Source organism: Carcharodon carcharias, chromosome 28 (genome assembly GCF_017639515.1).
Source record: "Carcharodon carcharias isolate sCarCar2 chromosome 28, sCarCar2.pri, whole genome shotgun sequence".
Classification (NCBI taxonomy): domain Eukaryota; kingdom Metazoa; phylum Chordata; class Chondrichthyes; order Lamniformes; family Lamnidae; genus Carcharodon; species Carcharodon carcharias.
Genome location: NC_054494.1, coordinates 22,306,303 through 22,326,897, shown reverse-complemented (window position 1 = coordinate 22,326,897; position 20,595 = coordinate 22,306,303). Strand labels below are relative to the sequence as shown.

General features: G+C 40.3%; 1 protein-coding gene across 1 annotated transcript in view; it reads right to left on the bottom strand.

Moving 5' to 3' along the window:
* chuk (component of inhibitor of nuclear factor kappa B kinase complex) overlaps nt 1-20,595 on the bottom strand; it is a 92,549-nt gene that overhangs the window by 61,934 nt on the left and 10,020 nt on the right. Inside the window, exon 2 of the mRNA XM_041176390.1 lies at nt 2,615-2,739. Within this exon, the coding sequence (XP_041032324.1) occupies nt 2,615-2,719 (105 nt within the window). The 5' untranslated portion in view covers nt 2,720-2,739. The remainder of the gene's footprint in view (nt 1-2,614; nt 2,740-20,595) is intronic.

Genomic DNA, 20,595 nt, shown 5'->3' with positions numbered 1-20,595 from the left:
AACTCACACTTGTATAGCACCTTTTAAGTAGGAAAATGCTCTAAGACACTCAACAGCAGGATAAGTAAACAAAAACTGACACCAAACCGGAGGAGGGGTGTCTAAAAAATTAGAGAAAGAGACAGACATTCAGAAGGACCTTTAAAGAGGAAATCAAAAAACAAGATTTAGAAAGGGAATTCCAGAGTTAAGGGTCTACATAGCTGAAGGCATGATTCCCAATAGGGAAGCAAAGGTAATGCACAAAAAGGCCAGAGTTAGAGGAATGCAGTGATGTTAGAAATTTGAGGCCTGCAGAGAGTTACACAGAGATAGGGAGCACTGAAGCTATGAAGGGGTTTGAATAGAAAGGGTGAAAGTTTTAAATTGGAAGCACTGAGGCACCAGAAGCCAATGTAGATCAGCAAGCAACATGGGGGATGGGCAATTGGAACATTAGGATACGGACAGCAGAGTTTTATTATGGGTATATATTTCGAGGTTGACGAGTAGAACTTTGCAGTCGAGTCTGGAGATGACACAAATACAATTGAGTGTTTCTACAGCAGATAAGCTGAGGAACAAGCTTCTTACCTTAGTGTGGTTCCACAAGTGCTGGATGTTGGCAAGATAACAGGCACAATTCTCTCCTTTTTTTATTCACTTATCGGATGTGGGCTTCGATGGCTAGGCCAGCATTTATTGCCCATCCTCAATTGCCCAATTCTTCATTTTCAATTTCTTCATCTGACATCCACATTATAGTACTTTGAACAATGGACTATCTAATTATGATTAGGAACCCTGGCTGATTTTTCCCCTGTCTAGCTGAGGTGCATCAAGACCAACTAATTCCCTTTCTGACAGCTTAACTAATCTGGCACAGACCAGGAGGGAATCAAACCTGGGCTTCCAGCTTGTTTGCACCGCTGAACTATTCACTGGATTAACTTTGTGAGCTACTGGGAAGTGATCAAGTTTACTGAAAACAATCTTGATCAAAACTTTAAATGAATCAAAAGGACACAAAATATTTACATTTGGAGGGAAATTTTAAACTAACATATAAAGAAAGTGCTCGCGAGTCTTGGAGCAAGCTTATAACTGATGTGTATGTTGTTGGGTGGTTGAGGAGGGGGTGGTGTTAGAATTTAGAATTCCTTTCAGAATGCCAACAAGTTGAGGAGCTTCAGCATCACATCTTATATCAACCCTCATATCACTTTCATCATCAAGATCGTTCACTTTCATTTCCTTCACATTCCCTGACCCCCACTGTCATTTAAATCTTTATCCACTTTTGTCACTCGCGGACTCAATTTCTCCCACATTCTCTGTGCTGTCCTCTCTAAACTCCAATTTGTTCAAAAATCAGCTCTATCTTTTCCCATTATAGTCCTATTCATCCATTATTCATTTATCCCATTTCTCAAGCATTAAAATTGATATTCCTGTTCTTGACTTTAGAATCACTCCAAGTCCTTTCCCCATTGTATCTAAAATCTCCCCCAGTCCTCCCACACCATTCAATCTTCTGGCTCTGGTCCTTTGTGCATTCCGTACCCAACTGACTTCATCCAACCATTTTTGACAGTACCTTTAGATGCTTCATCCCTACTCTCTTAAACTTCCTCAATAAATCTCCCTGCTCCTCCACTTCTTCAAAAGCCTTACCAAAGTCCACATCTTTGGCCAAACCTTCAGTCATCTCTACTAACACCCATGACTCAATGCCCCTTTCTACATTTCTTTTAATTATTTTCTTTCTTTAGCTTTCTTCCCTTTTCCATAAAACTGCATATTACAATCCAAAATGATTGCATGATGTGAAAGAAATTGGAGAGATACTAATCTCACCTCCTGTATGTACCCAACCAAATTACGTAGGCAGAAATGTAATTTAATATTTAAACTGACAAAGAGAAGAACCTTATCAAGACATTGATCTTGATTGGATCTCTAACATACTCTCAGAGTCTTTTCTAATCAAACCTAAGTTTCCAATAGAGTTGCCATAGACCACAGATGCCTATACAGTATACACATAATAATGCAGGTCAGACAGCTTGATGCTTTAGCAGGTTATAGCATTAAAGGTCAGCATAATTAAGCTATAAGAACCAAGTTTGTTTCCCTGATGCACAAATGATTCAATGAATTCCTGGCCTCAAGTACTTTGTTGTTCCCATAGAAATAAAATTATCCCCAGATCACCCTTTCTTAGCAACTGTCCTCCCACTCAGTTGCAGTGTATGACTCAGGATGATTTATCTAGCAGCTGCTTTCCAAGCATAATCACATTCCAAAGCTTCCTGTCACACAGATTACCAGTTCGAAGGAGATGTAATCTCAGTTGATTCATCTATGTAACGGATGCCAAACATTCCAACCAAGTCAGGGAATCTTCGACTTACTCAAGTTAATGAATTATAAGCCATAACAACAGTGGCTAAGGAGAAATCAGCAATCTTGAGTTCACTAGTTGAAAGCATGAAGGAATCAGGGATGGAAGAGTCAAGGAGAATATGAGGTCCACCAAAAAGAAATCTTTTGTCATCAAGTTTTATTTGTTTAATCTTAACAAAAACTTTGTAGATTACAAAGGCCAGATTTCTCAGTAGTGTATAACATTTACCTTATGTTCATACATGTAGACATGTCCAAAACCTCCTGTTCCAAGACGCTCCTTTAGATCCCAGGGCCCACATGTCTGAACCTGTTTAAAAGGTGGTTTCTCCATTCCTGACAGAAACTTTATCACTGTAATTGCAAAAATATGCAATATTATTACAGATTAAAAAGAATGTTGGAAAGCTTAACTGCAAACAGAAATACTGGAAAGCACGGACGATTAGTCAGCATTTGAAAAAGAATGAACAGGTACAGTTTCTACTGTGTCCCTTCATTAGGACTCCCTTTTTTATTAGTGTGGATCAAAGACAAAATGGCCAGTGTGAGAATGGGAGTATAAATTTAACTGCTGAGTCAAAGGAAGTTAGGGCTATGATTTAAGTGCAAAATAAAGATATTCAGCAAAGCTGTCATTCACATACATTGCTCATATCCCCAACATAAAGGATATTCTATTCTAAGCAACAAAATAGAGGTTGCTTATGTAATTCATTCATGTGAAAGAAACATTTGGGCTACTGAGTAACAGTGTGGGAATAAACATGGGTTCTGATGAAGTGTTTTCCCTGGAAAGGTTAACTTGTGTTTTTCTATCAATACAATCTAATTATTAATTTTCAACATTTTCTGCTATAACGATTTTGAAATAAAAACAATCTCTTTTGATTACATAATCGCTGTGGATACACCCAACCTGACCATATATAGAATAAAACAGCTCCCACTTATGTATAAATTTTCAGACGCACATCGAAAAATGAAATGGATGTACAAATTGTTGCTGTCAGCTTCAGATTTATGAACAGTTAAATGTGTGCTTCAGTTATACCCAACATTGCAAATCCTTTAATGACGTTATAGTTTAATAGTCATGACCTAGAATCTTCTGTTAATTTCATAATGTATCAATTATCATCTTTAATAATACTCCAAATTTCAAATACGTACCAAGTTTCTAAGCCACTGTTTACAGTAATGAGATCCATAGAACATATTAAGCATTAAGCATTCTCATCCAGTTGATGACTTTTTATTGTATATAAATTTTGGGAAAGATGTTAAACTGAGGCCTTTGCTCAAAAATACATGAAGATTGCTTGACACTGAACAGAAAGCAGAGAATTTGCCTGATATCCGGCCAATATTCCTCCCTCAATCAACACTATCAAAAACAGAGCTTGAGACACCTTCGGTGTGCAAATCAACTTCCACATGTGCCAAAGTAAACCACTGCAAATGAAGAGACTCGAGATGCCCTGAAGATGAAATATTTTGGTGGGGTCTGCTGAAATAAAAGAAAATTAGCAATCCAAAGAAGATCAATAAAGCCTCTGTATATAATACCAGCTGCAGGGTTATATGGCGATTGCAAGAATGCACTAACGGAATGGAACAGAACGGCTGAACTTCAGCACAGTATGAACATGATAAATAATGCAATGGAGTGGGAGTAATGTTCTAAAACCGCTAAGAAATCTGATCTACTTTTACTGCTAAGTGAGGTAGTCTTCTCTCAGTTCAAAGTTGCTTAACTTATCTCATCCATTAACTCAAACTTAACCCATGAAGCGAACATTTCCTGTGTTGTTTTATTAAAATTGTTTAATTTGTGCTATTGGATACATTTATTTTGAAGCAAGAGTAAAACGTTGAACTAAGTAGATTGTCGAGGCAAAATAATGGGAGACACTTGGATCCATGCTAAAGAGAAATAATGGCTATGGTGCCAGATGCATCATAGTATATTACTGTGGAATACTGAAGCAGGCTTATGAGGACTGTGTGCATGTATGTGTGTGTGTGTGTGTGTATGCGCGCGTGTGTGCGTGTAGTTTAATTAAACTGCAGACAGTCAGACTGCAAGGTTTGAATCATCAAAGGTAGTTAGGTGTAAAACAGGCATTTGAAATGGAGATGAGTAAGCTAGCATGAAGTCTCAGCAGATACAGTGTGAATGGAATTTGCATTTTCAGATAAGGTGAGAGGTTGTTTGATTTTTCAAAAGGGACATGATGACATGTTTACAATTGGCAAGATAAATAAGGCAAATTTATTAAGTTTATTTTTCCCGAAAGTGCTAGCCATAATGACAACATGAAAGATTTTTATATTCTGGGAAAAGTAACTTCCAAAGAAAGGTTGAAGCAATGGGATTTATAGATCAAAAGGGAGGAAATATATTTAAAGTAAGATGAAAAGCTGTGTGGGGAGTAGCTGTATGAGATCTTGAAAGGTGTACTGTGTGAAACAGACTTGTGGAAAAGGCCTCTAGCTACCCCAAAGAAATTTGCTGTTCCAGTAACCAAGGTAGTATTAAAAGCCAAGATAAAAGCAAAAAACTACGGACGCGGGAATTCCAAAACAAAAATAAAAATACCTGGAAAAACTCAGCAGGTCTGGCAGCGTCTGCGGAGAGGAGCACAGTTAACATTTCGAATCCGTATGACTCTTCACCAGAACTAAGGAAAAACAGAAAAGAGGGTGGAAACCCTAACCCTAACCTTTCTATTTTTACTTAGTTCTGCTGAAGAGTCATACGGACTTGAAACATTAACTGTGTTCCTCTCCACAGATGCTGCCAGACCTCCTGAGTTTTTCCAGGTATTTTTATTTTTGTTTAGTATTAAAAGCCTTTGGAGATCGTTATCAAGTGAGAGGGAGAAAGAAGCTGTGAAATACCTCCCCCCCCACCTTACAGCAACAGTGAGTGCTTGTGGTAATATTGCTGGATGTTTTATAGATTGAGAATCTATTTGGACTGTTGCCTAGAAGGGGTGTGCAGTTGGAGTCTAGTTAATTAGAAATCTTGTGAGAACTGTTGTAAAACTAAATGTAACTGCACAATCGTAATCTTGTGTGATTAAGTTTTCTTTTCTTTTGTTAGTAAATGTTTTAATTTAATCTTTAAAATCTCTGAAGGTGGTAGTGGATTCATTACTTCTGACTTCAGTGCACAAACCTTCTCATAATAAATATAAATTGCAAACTCATTGTGATTTGGTCAGCCTGGCAAAAACCACCTGCTATGCCATAAGTTCCACTTGAAATTCATTTAGTAAGACAGATAAGATTACCAAGATTGCCCTTTGATGGGTGTTGAGTTTCATATTGCTGCCCAAATGTTTGCAGTCTATTCTACAAATACTGCTCTCAGGTCAGTAACTGTACATCATGAGGGACAGCCAGCAAACCTCTATTGGACTGCCATCTCCACACTTCACTGAGCTCAACAACAAAGGAATTCTGCATGAGCAAACCTGCATATTGAGTCTCCAGACAGCTTAGTTTTGAAGGTACCAAAGCCTTAGTGGGAATGTTGCTCCTCTCCAACACTAAAAAAATTCTAAACCAAGTTTAAAAACATCCTATGAGAACAATGGAGCATTTTGAAAACGTGCTTCATACAGGATAAGAGGTATAAATCACCAGGGATCTGATAACAGTTCTGTTGAAGGGTCATGAGGACTCGAAACGTCAACTCTTTTCTTCTCCGCCGATGCTGCCAGGCCTGGCAGGTAATTCTGTTTTTGATCTGATAACAGTAGATGACTCAATAGTTGCATTAGTATTTTTAAAATAGTGATTCAAAATAACACTCTCCTTATTTCATATCAAAAATGGAAATGGTAAATCTTCAGTAGAAAGCTTCGAAGTTTGAGACTACCTATGAAAATCTCTCAGCTCTTGGCTTTAGATTACCAAACTGATTCTAATGTTACACTACTACTTCCATGCCAAGATGTACTCAAAACTGTTTGATAATACTGCAAAAGCAATACAACAACTTCATGAAGCCACATCTATATGGTTATTAATTTATTGCCACCTATTATATAATTATCAAATTTAACTGCTACTGTCAGAATTGTCAAAAGACAAAATTTACCAATTCACTTCTATGCAGCAGAACCAAAGTTCAATATCAGAACCAAAGTCTGACAGGTACAGCAGATATATTGATGGACAGCCTTATTTATTACAGCAGTCAGAAAATTAGGGAGGAATAAAATTTACAGGAGCTGAAAGGCAAGGAAGGAAGTGTAAGGAAATTAGTAAAGTGTAAGGACATGAGGTCTGATAACAATGCGTGACAGTCACATTAATATTTTTAAATTAGTGATTCATTTCACAATAAAAATGCTAAGCAAATAGATCAGTCCTGCATCACAGGAGTGTAACTCTGATTTGCAGATAATGGAACTACACTTAAGTGCAACCCAGGCCATATTGCAATAATTTTTCAAAAGTATGAAATGACTCCATTTTCCAATTTTTGAGTAGTTTATCATAGTTATTGACCTACTGTGAGAAAGATGGTATCTATTAAAGGCACACTTTAGCCACTTGAAAGAAGACATGCTCTCACTCCATTTTTTTTTCCCCCGAAGCTGTTGGGAAGATTTCAGAAAAGCGAGAGAGAAAAGAAAACATCTCTCTCCATTTCAAGGTATCAGGCACCAATTCCTACCATGTTTTTCATTATACCATCTCCAGCATAGCCATCTGAGGGCAGAGTTGATGGCAGGTAGTAGTGACAGCAATCAACACTGAAGGAGAGGAAAGGTGAAGAGAGAGAGAGAGATCAAGTAGAAATATGAATACTAAAGAAAAACTTTAAATCAGTCCATCCCTTTCTTGTTCCATTATAGAATGACATGAGTATACATTATGTGGAACATAACTAAATGGTTAATTATCACAGGATGAGGTTTTTGCCAGATACAAATTCCAAAATCAGAGTTACACTCCTGTGATGCTGGACTGATCTATTTGCTTAGCATTTTTATTGTGAAATGAGGAAGTGGTTATTTTGAATCACTAATTTAAAAATATTAATGTGACTATTCCAAATTCCAAAGAAAATTAGAAAATTTATTTTCACCACACAATATTATTCATCATTTCTTACACGACTCATCGATCTGTGACTCAATTAATATTGTGATATAGTATTGATAATGTAACATAATGATTAGATTAATTTCAATTTCCAACCATGGAAGAGCAACCAAAAGTTTAAATCCAATCCAAGTATATCAAGGACACACGACTTTATTTTACAACAGCATATAATATATCATTTTCAAAAGGGAATATGCCACTGGCACCTTTAAGGTATAAAATAGCCACAAATCAGCCATGGATGACAATTTACAAGCGATGCATCCACATGCTTGCAGCAAAGTTTGAATTCCTTTACTTTACATAAAGATCAATTGTTCCTTTGATCAGAAAAATACAAAATGGCATGTCTCTTAAATAGCAGCATTATGCTGTTGAAAAGAACTGGTTTGTTTCACATTTAAAGGTGATATGCAAGCGCTCATATCTCCCGCCATACAACAGAAATATTCGCCTAAAACTTTGTAGCAATTGCTTCCCATTGGACATATATTAAGCATTTTTGAGTTTGCTTTGAAACTTCATTTCAGAGTTAAAAGATTTAATCCAGGAGCATGTTGAAATACTCAACACATTTGGATGCATTCAGCTGCAACAACACTTGGATACAGCAAGTTTATACAAATTGCACTCCTGTCACTGGAGTTGATCCACCCCACCACCACTAGTGCAGCACTGTTGCAATATTTGCAATTCAAAGGGTGCACTGTAAAAACCTACCAAAGTTAGGCTGAACCGCATATCTCCCTCCAAGACGCCTATACATCACAAAGGACAATGTTGTGGAAAGAAAATGGCAGATGGATCTGCGATGATAAACAATCCAAGAGGAAAATGCAAGTCTAAATAGATCTGACACATCCCATAGGTATGGATTTTCATGTGAAACTGAAAATGAACGGTCACAGAGCTCACCAAGTTGAACAACCTTCAGAAATCCAGAGATATGAAGAACTGTAGAAAGATACTGATCTTTGCCCCATGAACTTGTTTTAAGAAAATAAATTTCTTAATTATAGACTATGAGGTAAATACTGACAACCTCACATTTACAAAACATTTTGTAGGCTTTAGAGGCAACACATCAAATTTCAACATGTGGCAGCCACATTTCTATCCAAAATCTATTTCACAATCCAAATTTACCGAATACAAAATTTCACATGACTGAGGACATTTCATCATCTTCAAGACCAAGGAAGCTGTTGTGCTAATTATGATGTAGATGAACTTAAAGATGCAATGTGGCACTTCGGAGGCTGTCAACAGAAATGTAATGCAAACAGCTCATATACCATAAGTAAAATTACAGGAGATATACTAGTGATACAATAAAAGATTAGCATACTGTATACTGTACAGTTCCTGTGACCATTCTATGTCGGGACTTTCAGTCACACTTCAAATATCAACATTTATAAGGCTTTTTCCATCATACAGTATTGACGGGCTTGAAATAAAGCAGCAGTTGAGAACAGAGGGGGTAGATAACTTAGTAAACAGCTGGAACACTACCATTATGTTTTTGATACTATATCACAATATTATTTGAATCATAGATCAGTGAGTTGTATAAGAAATAATGAACAATATTGTATGTGAAAGGAGATTGTTCAAATTTTAGTCTGTGACTCATAGGATGTGTCTGGCAATTAATACCAATCTTAAATAACCAGTCAGGAGAACATTAAAAAAATTGAATCACAGAAACGTTTTTGAAAACATGTTCATTTACATTTTTCCCTCAGTAACTGAACTTCCTAATGCCCAAAATAATTTTTTAAACAGAAGATTTTGAAAAATATATAATCCACAATACATGCTTAAATTTACCAACCAAATTGTTTTTGTGTCCTTTAACACCTTTCTGGAAGTCTTCATTCATTACAAAGCCTTAGCCTGTTTCAAAAACTTGAGCTTCAGCTTAAAATATCTATCCTAGAGCTGTTGCAGAGCAACAACTCACATTTATTTAATGCCTTTAGCATGGAAAAACATTCCTCCATGTTTCACAAAAGTGTGATGAACAAACCCAAAATGGAGATAGGAGAAGCGGTAACCAAAAGCTTGGACTAAGATTGTTAAGGAGGATATTAAAGGTGGAGAAGTCACAGGGTTTAAGAAATTCTAGACAATAGGGCCCAAATGGATTTAGGCATATCCACCAAAAGAAGAGGATAAGAAGCCAGGGTCAGCAGAAAGAAACATTTGGGAAGGGACTGTATGTCTGGAGGGGATTTCACAGAAAGAAAGAGGTGAGGCCAAGGAGTTTCAATATTCAGGTAAGAACTTAAAATTTGAAGGTACTACTTGAGAGCATGTCCAGCAGGCCTTCATGGGGATGGTCACTGTCTGCTGAAGTACCTCCTAAGCTCCACTCAGAAAAGTGGAAATGTGATGAAATTTACACAGTTTAAGTGGGGTGGAGTAGGTGGAGCTGGATAGAAGGCTGGGGAAAAGGAGAAAGTGACAAAGATATAATGAACTAAAAGGTCAAGGGAGTGTTAATGGTAGCAGTGTAAAGGTAAGAAAGCAAAATGTAATAATAGCAGATCAAGGGTAGCATGGTGTGAAAGAATAATATGGAACAAATAACAGATGGTCCTTTGGGGATGTGATGGGGAGAGGGGGTGGTGGTAGGGGGAAAAAGGGTGGAAAATGGGATAGGGGGGTAAAACAATGAATAAATGGATAAAAATAAGTGGATAAAGAATAAAAATGAATGTAGAAAAAAGGGGATTAAAAAAGGGGTGAGAATGGACGAGAGAGTTCATGGCCTGAAGCTGTTGAACTCAATGTTAAGTCTGGAAGTCTGTAAAGTGCTTAATCGGAAGGCGAGGTGCTGCTCCTCCAGTTTGCTTTGGGCTTCACTGGAACATTGCAACAGGCCAAGGACGGACATGCGGGCATGAAGGCAGGATGTTGTGTTGAAATGGCAAGCAACAGGAAGGTCTGGGTCACGCTTGCGGTTAGACCAAAGGTGTCTGCAAAGCAGTCACCCAGTCTCCCAACGGCAAGGCAACATTGGGAGCAACGAATGCTGTCAGCCAAATTGAAGGAGGTGCAAGTGCTGCTTCACCTGAAAGGTGCAAGCGCTGCTTCACCTGAAAGGAGCATTTGGGCCCTTGGACGGAGAGGAGGGAGGAGGTAAAGGGGTAGCTGTTGCACCTTCTGCAATTGCATGGGAAGGGGTGAGGTATTGGGGGTGATGGAGGAGTGGGCCAAGGTGTCCCAGAGGTAATGGTCCCTACAGAGTGCTAACAGGGGGGTGTGAGGGGGAAGATGTGTTTGGTGATGGCATCATGCTGGAGTTGGCGGAAATGGCGGAGGATGATTCTTTGAATGCGGAGGCTGGTGGGGTGAAAAGTGAGGACAAAGGAGACCCTATCATGGTTCTGGGAGGGAGGGGAAGGTGTGAGGGCAGAAACACGGGAGATGAGTCAGACATTGTCGAGGGTCCTGTCAACCACAGTGGAGGGGAAGCCTCAGTTAAGGAAGAAGGAAGACATGTCAGAATCACATTCTGCTTTCTGACCTTTATGCCACTATCAGCATCTTTTTAAACCTTTACCACTACCATAACGCTCCCTTTGCCTTTAGTTCATGACATCTTTAGCAATCTCTCCTTCACCTCCACCCTCCGCTGGCCTTCTATCCAGCTTCAACTGCTCCACCTCCTCTTAAACTGTACAAATTTCATCACATTTCCATTTCACTTCAGCTCTGAAGAAGGATCACATGGACTCGAAACGTTAACTCTGTTTCTCTCTCCACAGATGTTGCTAGACCTGCTGAGTTTTTCCACCATTTTCTGTTTTTGTTTCAGGTTTCCAGCAACCACAGTATTTTGTTTTTATGTTGATGACCAAGCGCCTCTTCAAAACCCCAAGGCACTAGCCTAGGGTTAGCCTTATACGTACTATCAGGAATTACCTTTTCTGGAATTATCCACCTGTGTGATAAGGCTGGCTGTCCCATCTGTTATTTCAGTGCATACATCAAATTCTTTTCAACTTTCCAACTCTTGGTTTGGCATCCTTTATCAACTTCTAATCTGTTGTAGTGGCTAAAACTTCTCAATCATAAGGACTTCTACTTTCATGGCATTCCTAGCCTGTTCTATCACCCTTGTTCTTGTCAAACTACAACCTCTATATACCCTCCTAACTCTTTCTGAACCACTGCTACATGATCTCTCTCTCCTATGACTGTAGTTCCTTTTGCAAGTTTGTGATCTTTTTCTAGGGCTGTGATCACTTCCAGGTCCACTTTCAGAATTCACACTGCATTTTCTGGCCTTCCACATCTTTACCCCATTTTGTAAATCCATGGGTCTTACCTCCTGTCTCTCATTTTGCACATTCAGCCAATGTTTGTATTTTTCAGTAGCTTTTCCTGCTCTCCCTATAATGGCGGCATCCCTCCATTCACTGGACCCTTCTGGCATATACGTTACTCTAGTGCCAACTTTTGGTAGTTGTCCTTTGGGATAAATAACCTTATCCTGCGCTTCAGTATCACTTTGTTCATATTCAGTCAACTCTTAATCTGCCATAATCTGCTCCTCATAATTGTCCAACATATGTGGATATGAAGTGCATGGTGGCTCATCACTTTCTATTACTCGTTCAGATTCTGTAAATGTATAATCAGTGCAAATTAATCTCGAGCAATGTACCCACAGTTTAATTGCCACGTTGTAAAATTACTGTTTTCCCAACACTGCCAATAACCTTAGCTGGGCCTTTGCACTCTTTTTGCCCTGCTCTCTTGTAATTTACCATATCCCCAGATTAAAACGTATTTCTGATGGCCTTCTGCTCTGCTGTAAAGGGTAGCAGAATTTTCTCTGAAACCTCAGCCTTGATATATGCCCTTCTGCCTGCATTCAGGGCATTCAAGCACTCAGAAAAAAATGAACTAATTGCAGTCCTTTCCAAGGCCGGGGAATGATCCCACATCACCGAAGGTATTTTTGGATTTCTCCCATAAACCAATTGATAGGGATGGTAGCCCCAACCATTTGAAGTGAATTCTTTGCATGGACTGCCCGTGCCAGGGCGGATGTCAGTTTACAACTCAGTGCTTTTGTGAAGCATCTCATCAATTACTGTGATTTCTTTCACAAATCTCATTACTAAAGGGGATTTCCACTGTTTTGTTAATTACTACAATGTTCATATTTTCACACATACTTTTAAACTCATCGTTGGCATATTATCCCCAACCCACCCCCATTCATCATTGGAATATCATCCCCAACCCACCCCCATTGTCAGTTAAGAATTTAGCTAGTTTTCCCAGTCCAGTTCCTATCCATTTTTCCATTGTCTTGTCTGCAACTACCTTTTTGTCTCTACTGTATGTTACTATTGACAGACTGAATCTAGTTGCCGTGTCTACAAAGCATAAGAGAAAAATGTTTTTGCCCTTATCTCATGCCTTCAAGTCCATATCATTGAAGTATTTTGCTAATGGGAGACTCACTATTTAGACAAAGGTAGAAAGAGTGATGAGGTCCTGCAAGCAGAATTTAGGGAACTAGGAAACAGATTAAAAAACAGGACCTCAAAGGTAGTAATCTCTGGATTATTTCTGGTGCCACGCACCAGTGAGTATAGAAATGGGAGATGAGCCCAGATGAATGCGTGGCTGGAGAGATGGTGCAGGGGGGACGGCTTTAGATTTCTGGGACATTGGGACCGTTTCTGGGGGCGGTGGGACCTGTACAAGGCGCTCGGGTTGCACCTGAGCTAAAATAGGACCAACATCCTGCGGGGAGGTTTCCTAGTGCTGTTGGGGAAGGTTCAAACTAACATGGCAGGGGGAAGGGATCCTGAGAGGAGGATCAGCAGGGGGAGATGCACAGCCAAAATTAGAAGAGAGAGCATGTGAGTCTGGAAGGCATAGAAATTATAAGCCAGTTAAGGCACAAGGGAATTTGGCAAGGTTAGATGGTGTTTATTTTACTGCATGGAGTCTGATGAAAAAGGTAGATGAGTTGAGGGCACAAATTAACACATGGAAGTATGATGTCATTGCCGTCACAGAGACATGGTTGAGAGAGAGGTGAGATTGGCAGCTCAATATTCCAATAGGGTCTTCAGGGGAGGAGGGGGTATCACAATATTAATCAAGAAATCAATTACAGCAGTAAGGAGGGATGACATCTTAGAAGGGTCCTCAAATGAAGCCATATGGGTAGAACTTAAAAACAAAAAAGGAGCAATCACAGTGTTGGAAGTATACTATAGGCCCCCAAACAGTCAGCGAGAAATAGAAGAGCAGATATGTAAGCAAATTTCAGAGAAGTGTAAAAATAATAGGGAAGTAACAGTGGGGGATTTCAACTTCCCCAACATTAACTGGGTTAGTCATAGTGTGATAGGTTTATAAGAGTGGAATTTTTAAAATGCATCCAGGAGAGCTTTATAAGTCAGTATGTAGAAGGTCCTACAAAAGAGGGGACGGCCCTGGACTTAATTTTAGGGAATAAAGCCGGGCAAGTGGTTGAGGTATCAGTAGGGGAGCATTTTGCAGATAGTGACCACAACTCCATTAATTTCAGGATGTTATGGAAAAGGACAAGGATCGGCCAGAGTTCTAAATTGGGGGAAGGCCAATTTTAATAAGATCAGATATGATTTGGCCAGAGTGGATGGGAGCAGCTACTTTTAGGTAAATCTGCTTCAGAGCAGTGGGACTCATTTAAGAAGGAAATAGGGAGAGTACAGGGCCAACATATTCCAGTAAAGATAAAGGGTGAGACCAACAAATCCAGGGAACCCTGGATGTCGAGGGATATACCGGTTTGGATAAGGAGAAAAAGGGAGTATTATGGCAGATACCAAGGGCTCAAAACAGAAGAGTATAGAATGTGTAGGGGGAAACTTAAAAAGGAAATTAGAAGAGCAAAAAGGGGCATGAAAAAACACTGGAAAGTAAAATAAAGGAAAATTCAAAGTTATTTTACAAGTACATTAAGAGTAAGAGGATAACTAGGGAAAGAGTAGGGCCCATTAAGGACCATAGTGGTAATTTGTGTGTGGAGCTGGAAGGCGTAGGTAGGGCTCTAAATGAATACTTATGTCTGTGTTCACAAGTGAGAGGGACAACGTGGGTATGAAAATCAGGCAGAAGGACTGTGATATAATTATAGAAATTAGATAGAAAGGGAGGAGGTTCTAAGTGGTCTGGCAGGCTTAAAAGTGGATAAATCTCCAGGCCCAAATGAAATGTATCCCAGGCTGTTGAGTGAGGCAAGGGAGGAGATAGCAGGTGCACTGGCAATAATTTTCAATACCTCTCTGCCCACAGGAGAGGTGCCAGAGGACTGGAGGACAGCCAGTGTGGTACCATTATTCAAGAAGGGGAGGAAGGAATAAACCAGGGAACTACAGGCCAGTCAGTCTAACCTCAGTGGTGGGGAAACTATTGGAAACAATTCTGAGGGACAGAATTAATCTACACTTGGAGAGGCAGGGATTAATGAAGGACAGTCAGCATGGTTTTGTTAAGGGAAGGTCATGTCTGACCAATTTGATTGAATTTTTCAAAGAGGTGACCAGGTGTGTAGATGAGGGCAATACATTTGATGTAGTCTACTTGGACTTCAGCAAGGCTTTTGATAAGGTCCCGCATGGGAGACTGATAATGAAGGTAAGACAATTTGGAAAATTGGATCCAGAATTGGCTGAATGGCAGGAAGCAGAGGGTGATGGTCAAGGGGTGTTTTTGTGCCTGGATGCCTGTGTCCAGTGGGGTTCCAATGATCTGGATAAGTGTGAAGTGATGCACTTGGCAGGACAAACAAGGCACGGGAATACACAATGAATAGTAGGACCCTGGGAAGTACCGAGGGTCAGAGGGGCCTTGGTGTGCATGTCCACCAGTCCCATAAGGTAACAGGACAGATAGATAAGGTGGTTAAGAAGGCTTATGGGATACTTGCTTTCATTAGCCGAGGCACAGAATATAAGAGTAGGGAGGTTATGCTGGAACTGTATAAAACGCTAGTTAGGCCACAGCTAGAATATTGTGTGCAGTTATGGAATCCGCATTATAGGAAGGATGTGATTGCACTAGAGAGAGTGCAGAAGAGATTTACCAGGATGTTGCCATAATAACATTTAAGAAGTATTTGGATATGCACTTGCGATGCCATGGCATACAAGACTATGGGCCTAGTGCTGGAAAATGGGATTAGAATAGTTAGGTACTTGTTTGACTGGTGCAGACTCGATGGGCGGAAGGGCCTTTTTCTGTGCTGTAGACCTCTATGACTTTATTACTCCTGCATCCTTTGGTATGATTTTTAACCTATAACAAGATGTAAGGTCAAACTGCCGATATAGGTTTAAAACAATTTGCTTTTTTCCCCCCTTTAAACCATTACCCCCTGGTGCCATTAACACTTCTTTAAATTTTGATTAGAGATGTTAGGTCTTGTTAAGGGGATACAATAATGTCCTGATTGTGTCAACTGTAAATTTACAGATTTCCCAAAATAATTGCCTTATCGTGTTCCAATTTTATTTGAGCCTTTTTCTTGGGTGGCTTATTCAACAGTAAGGGTATTTCACTGGATGCTACATCTATGCTCATAAAGGGGTTTATCCTAGCTATTTTACAAAGAATCACCATTCATTTTAGTGACTTTAACGTGTTATCATCCCCAAACTTGAAATAAGTAGAACTTTCAGATTCCTTCGCCTTACTTTGGTCTTTACTATTTAGAGAATCCAGGTAACATTTTAACCAATCGACCCCACATACTGTGGACATGCACCCATTATCTAACAGTGCAACTGAATGAATCCGCAACTAGAAATATGTTACTGGGCAACAGCTTCTTGTGACCAGTACAATTCCTTCTAACTGATCACGATCATTATCTTCCCCTCCCAAATCTTCCATATAATGCCATATTATTCAATTTCAGACAATTAACTGCATTATTATTTTGAGTCACATCTGAAACATCCGTTGACCATTCCTCAATTAGTCCTGCTGTTCATTCTTCTGTTAAAGTTACCAATTCCTGTCATCTGTTAGAGCTGCCAAAAGGGTCTCTATCTTCATTTCTTCCGTTTGTGGTTCTTTCATATTGACGCTTGAACCCCTTATCCAAATGGTCTTGAAATGCTGTGAGCATTGAATCCTCCATCTTTTATGTTACAGCTGATGGCCCCATTTTGCCATGCAAGTGGCTGGAAATTAAAGTTTTCCCAGGAATATTTTTTTTAAAGCTTCAGATATCTGTTCCAAAAGCGCATCCTTTTCTGAGAATCTAACTCCAGTTAAGACCATCCATGTTCTATATTTAAGCACAATCCAACAATTTGAAAGCAAGCACTGAATTAGGAATCTCCAAATAGAATTTCTGCAATCTTGTGTATAATCTGTTAAATTCCATTATATATTTTTCTTTGGAATAACCATCCATCTTTCTAAATTTATTCAAGTCTGACCATGCCTCGTATGCACTTAATAGATCGTCCTTCTTATAAATTTTTCCATACATTTTAAAAGGTTATCCTTCAGTGTCCAATTGATGAGCCTCTAGCTCCGAAAATACTTTGCACCTGATCCTGCTTCTGGTGGGAAGTGCCAAGGCCATACCTTGCTTTTTCTTACCCACTTCATTCTTCCATTGGTCATAAGCTTTACAGAACAGTGCAAAATCATACCATGATAACTTACACTTGATTTCAGTCATTCCTCTCCAAAGTAACTCCAATTACAACCTTTTGTCTGAAAATAAATCTTAGTTTCCAATGGGCCACAACCTTTGCTGCCAATGTTAATAGGATCCAAGTCGGTTGATGAAGCCAAAAAGAAGCAGAGCTTTACCTTATTGAGAGAGTTTATTGACTTCTTCAGTCTCACAGTTCTCCTCCCACACACCCAGTGTCCCAGCTATCCATATGTGCTCAAAAGCAATTAATACCCATCAGCTGTTTCATTTAACCCTAACAATGTAATTGACAAGACACTAACAAAGCAGACTGCAATACCAAACAATGGAGGGGTTGGGAGCAGTGGTGAAGATGAAAAGGTGGGCATCATCAGTGTGCATGCCAGCTGACCTCATTTTCAGATAAGGTTGTCAAGGGCATCAACAAATAGATGCAAAAGAGGAGCAGGCCATGGGGAGATCTTTAAGGGACTCTGGTGAAAGGGAAGAAAGAGAAGCCATTTCTGGATATGTATGGTTATAATTCGAAAACTAAACATGGACTGAAACCAAATGAGAGTAGTCCCACTGAGCAGTACAATGGAGAGAGACATTAGAGGAGGATGGTGTGCTGACCATTTCACTGATTAGGGCCAATTTTAGTGTTATGGCAGGTTCATACCACTGGTTCAAAAATTCAAGCAGATGGACATGGACTTAGAAGGCTACAAGGACTGGCAATTGTTTGCAGGCACTGTATAGTCAAGCAACCACATGACACCATGTACAGTTTACAGAAATAACCATCATACATCGGTAGTTTTCAGTTGGCGTAAATAATCTCCTCAACCTGCAGGGATTTGAGACTTTCTTTGCTTTCTCGAAAAAGCAAACATTAAAACAACCTGCCGACTAAATCCTGAAAGATTTATATCATGAAAGTTTAAAAAGCAACAACTCTTATTTTTCTATTATGATCTGCTCACCTTCACAACTGCAGTTTTTTTTCTTGGTTTACATTTTGAAACAAAATAAAATTTTTTACAGTAAACATTTTACATAGAGGAAAAGTTGGCAATAATTCCAGTTTTTTTTCCTCCCAGTTAAATCTGATTTTTTGGATTCCCTTAAAGTCTATTGTGCACATTAGTCACATATATAGCCATGTGGATAGCCATGCTATCTTCATTTAGTTGCTTAAAAGTAATAACTTGGAGACAGCATTAAAGTTAAACTTAGTGTTTTTGAGGTAATTTTTGTGTTTACAAAAATGTAAATTAAAGACTGTATAAGTTGCAGACACACTAATTGTGCAATAAATGCTTGTTTATGAAATGTGTTGATTAAAGACAGTGTAAGTTGCAGACACGCCAACCATGCACCAGGAACTTGCTGACACTGGGACAATCAATAGATCGCAGAAGGGAGGAATGTTGCCTGACAATGTTAAAGAGGTCACTGACTGGTAGGATGAGGTGGTTGACAAGTCAGAACAACCCTCTTTCACCCAAATCTCATCCCCAGTCCTACTATAGATACCACTCCCTTCCCCACCCACAGAGAGAGCGAGGCAGGGAGAGGGCGCTCCCGAGCGAGGGAGGGAGAGGGCACGCCCAAGAGAGAGAGAGAGAGAGAGAGAGAGGGAGAGGGCACACCCAAGAGAGAGGGAGAAAGAGAGAGAGAGAGAGAGAGGGAAGGTGTGGGCGTGGCTGCGCCCGAGAGGGAGTGGGCGGGAGGGGGCGCGTCCGCGCCCGAGAGGGGGTGGGCGGGAGGGGGCGCGGCCGCGCCCGAGAGGGGGTGGGCGGGAGGGGGCGCGGCCACGCCCGAGAGGGGGTGGGCGGGAGGGGGCGCGGCCGCGCCCGAGAGGGGGTGGGCGGGAGGGGGCGCGGCCGCGCCCGAGAGGGGGTGGGCGGGAGGGGGCGCGGCCGCGCCCGAGAGGGGGTGGGCGGGAGGGGGCGCGGCCGCACCCAAGAGGGGGTGGGCGGGAGGGGGCACAGCCGTGCCCGAGAGGGGGTGGGCGGGAGGGGGCACGGCCGCACCCAAGAGGGGGCGGGAGGGAGGGGGCGCAGCCGAGAGAGAGAGGGAGAACACATGAGAGAAAGTGTGTGTGCGTACATGTGTCTGCATGCATGCAAGCGCACACGTCTGGCTAACTCGTCTCAGGTTTTTCACTCACTCTCACCTCGACACACCAACACATATTTACACCTGCTCACACAGTGGCTGCGGGTGATTAAGTGAGCACCCTGAGATTGGGAGTGAGCCAGACACACACTTGCCCTCTCACGCCTTAATGGTTAGCTTCATTAATTGTGCACTTTTTTAAATTAGAAATTTAATTGCTTTGACATTGTTTTATTTTTGCTTAGCAAATTGTTTCTTTTCTTCACACCTCAACTTATTTTTGAAATTCAAATTTAATGTAGAGCCAACCTCATCTTTCTGAAATTTGCTCATCAGCCCCTTCGTAAAAAGAAAATGGAAATGTGCCCCTCCCGTTCCCCCCTCCCCCAAGTGAAAATATTGGAGAACTCGGTCTAAGGCATCCTGATTCTACAGATGCCTCTAAACTCCCAAAATTCAAGGCATACCCCTGCCATTGCTCCCAGAAGACCCTTCCCAGTTCTCCCAGATTTAAGATTGCCGTCAAAGTGCTGGCAGACTGCAAGGTTCCATCCCCACACTGACAGACCCCTTGCCAATGCATCCATATCCAGGACAGTCCCCAATGCTGAAGTAATTCCTTACTCCTTATTATAATAGCTCTGTTCACATTTACTGTCCACCTCACTTGCAATGTTAAACTCCAGTAGATGTAAATTTCCAGTAGAAACAACTAGGTCCCAAAATTAATTTGCTTTGAGGTAGGCAAACACTAATTTCTAACTGCAAACAAAAGACAATTAACCTTTACAATGCAAAAACAAGAATTTGGAATTAACTTCTACTAAAGCGGTGTTTAAGATTCTTACATATAACAAAAGCTCTTCTTTTTCTAAATTCCACAATTTGATTCCTGTTCCTTTCTTATTGGTATTCTCCTGTTTAAAGTGGGCACACGGTGAGTAAGCACATGGCCATAGCTTATAGCTTATTACAAATTTTTGCTGACAACTTCCTCCACACCCAGGCAGGGGAATGTAGGGCACCTAGATTTAAGATACTGCTGATTAAAATCAACTGCCCACGAACCCAAAACAAAGGGCAACAAACCGAAAATTCTAAGAACTGTGTTTTTTGCTGGACGAGTGCAACGCAGAATTCTGAAAAATGCACAATTAACCAATATGGTATTTCATGGCCTTCATTGCATTAAAATTCCCAAAACTGGTCACAGATATTGAAATTATAGACAAATTTCTTGCATTACAAAGCATCACAAAAATATACAACGACTCAATATCTTA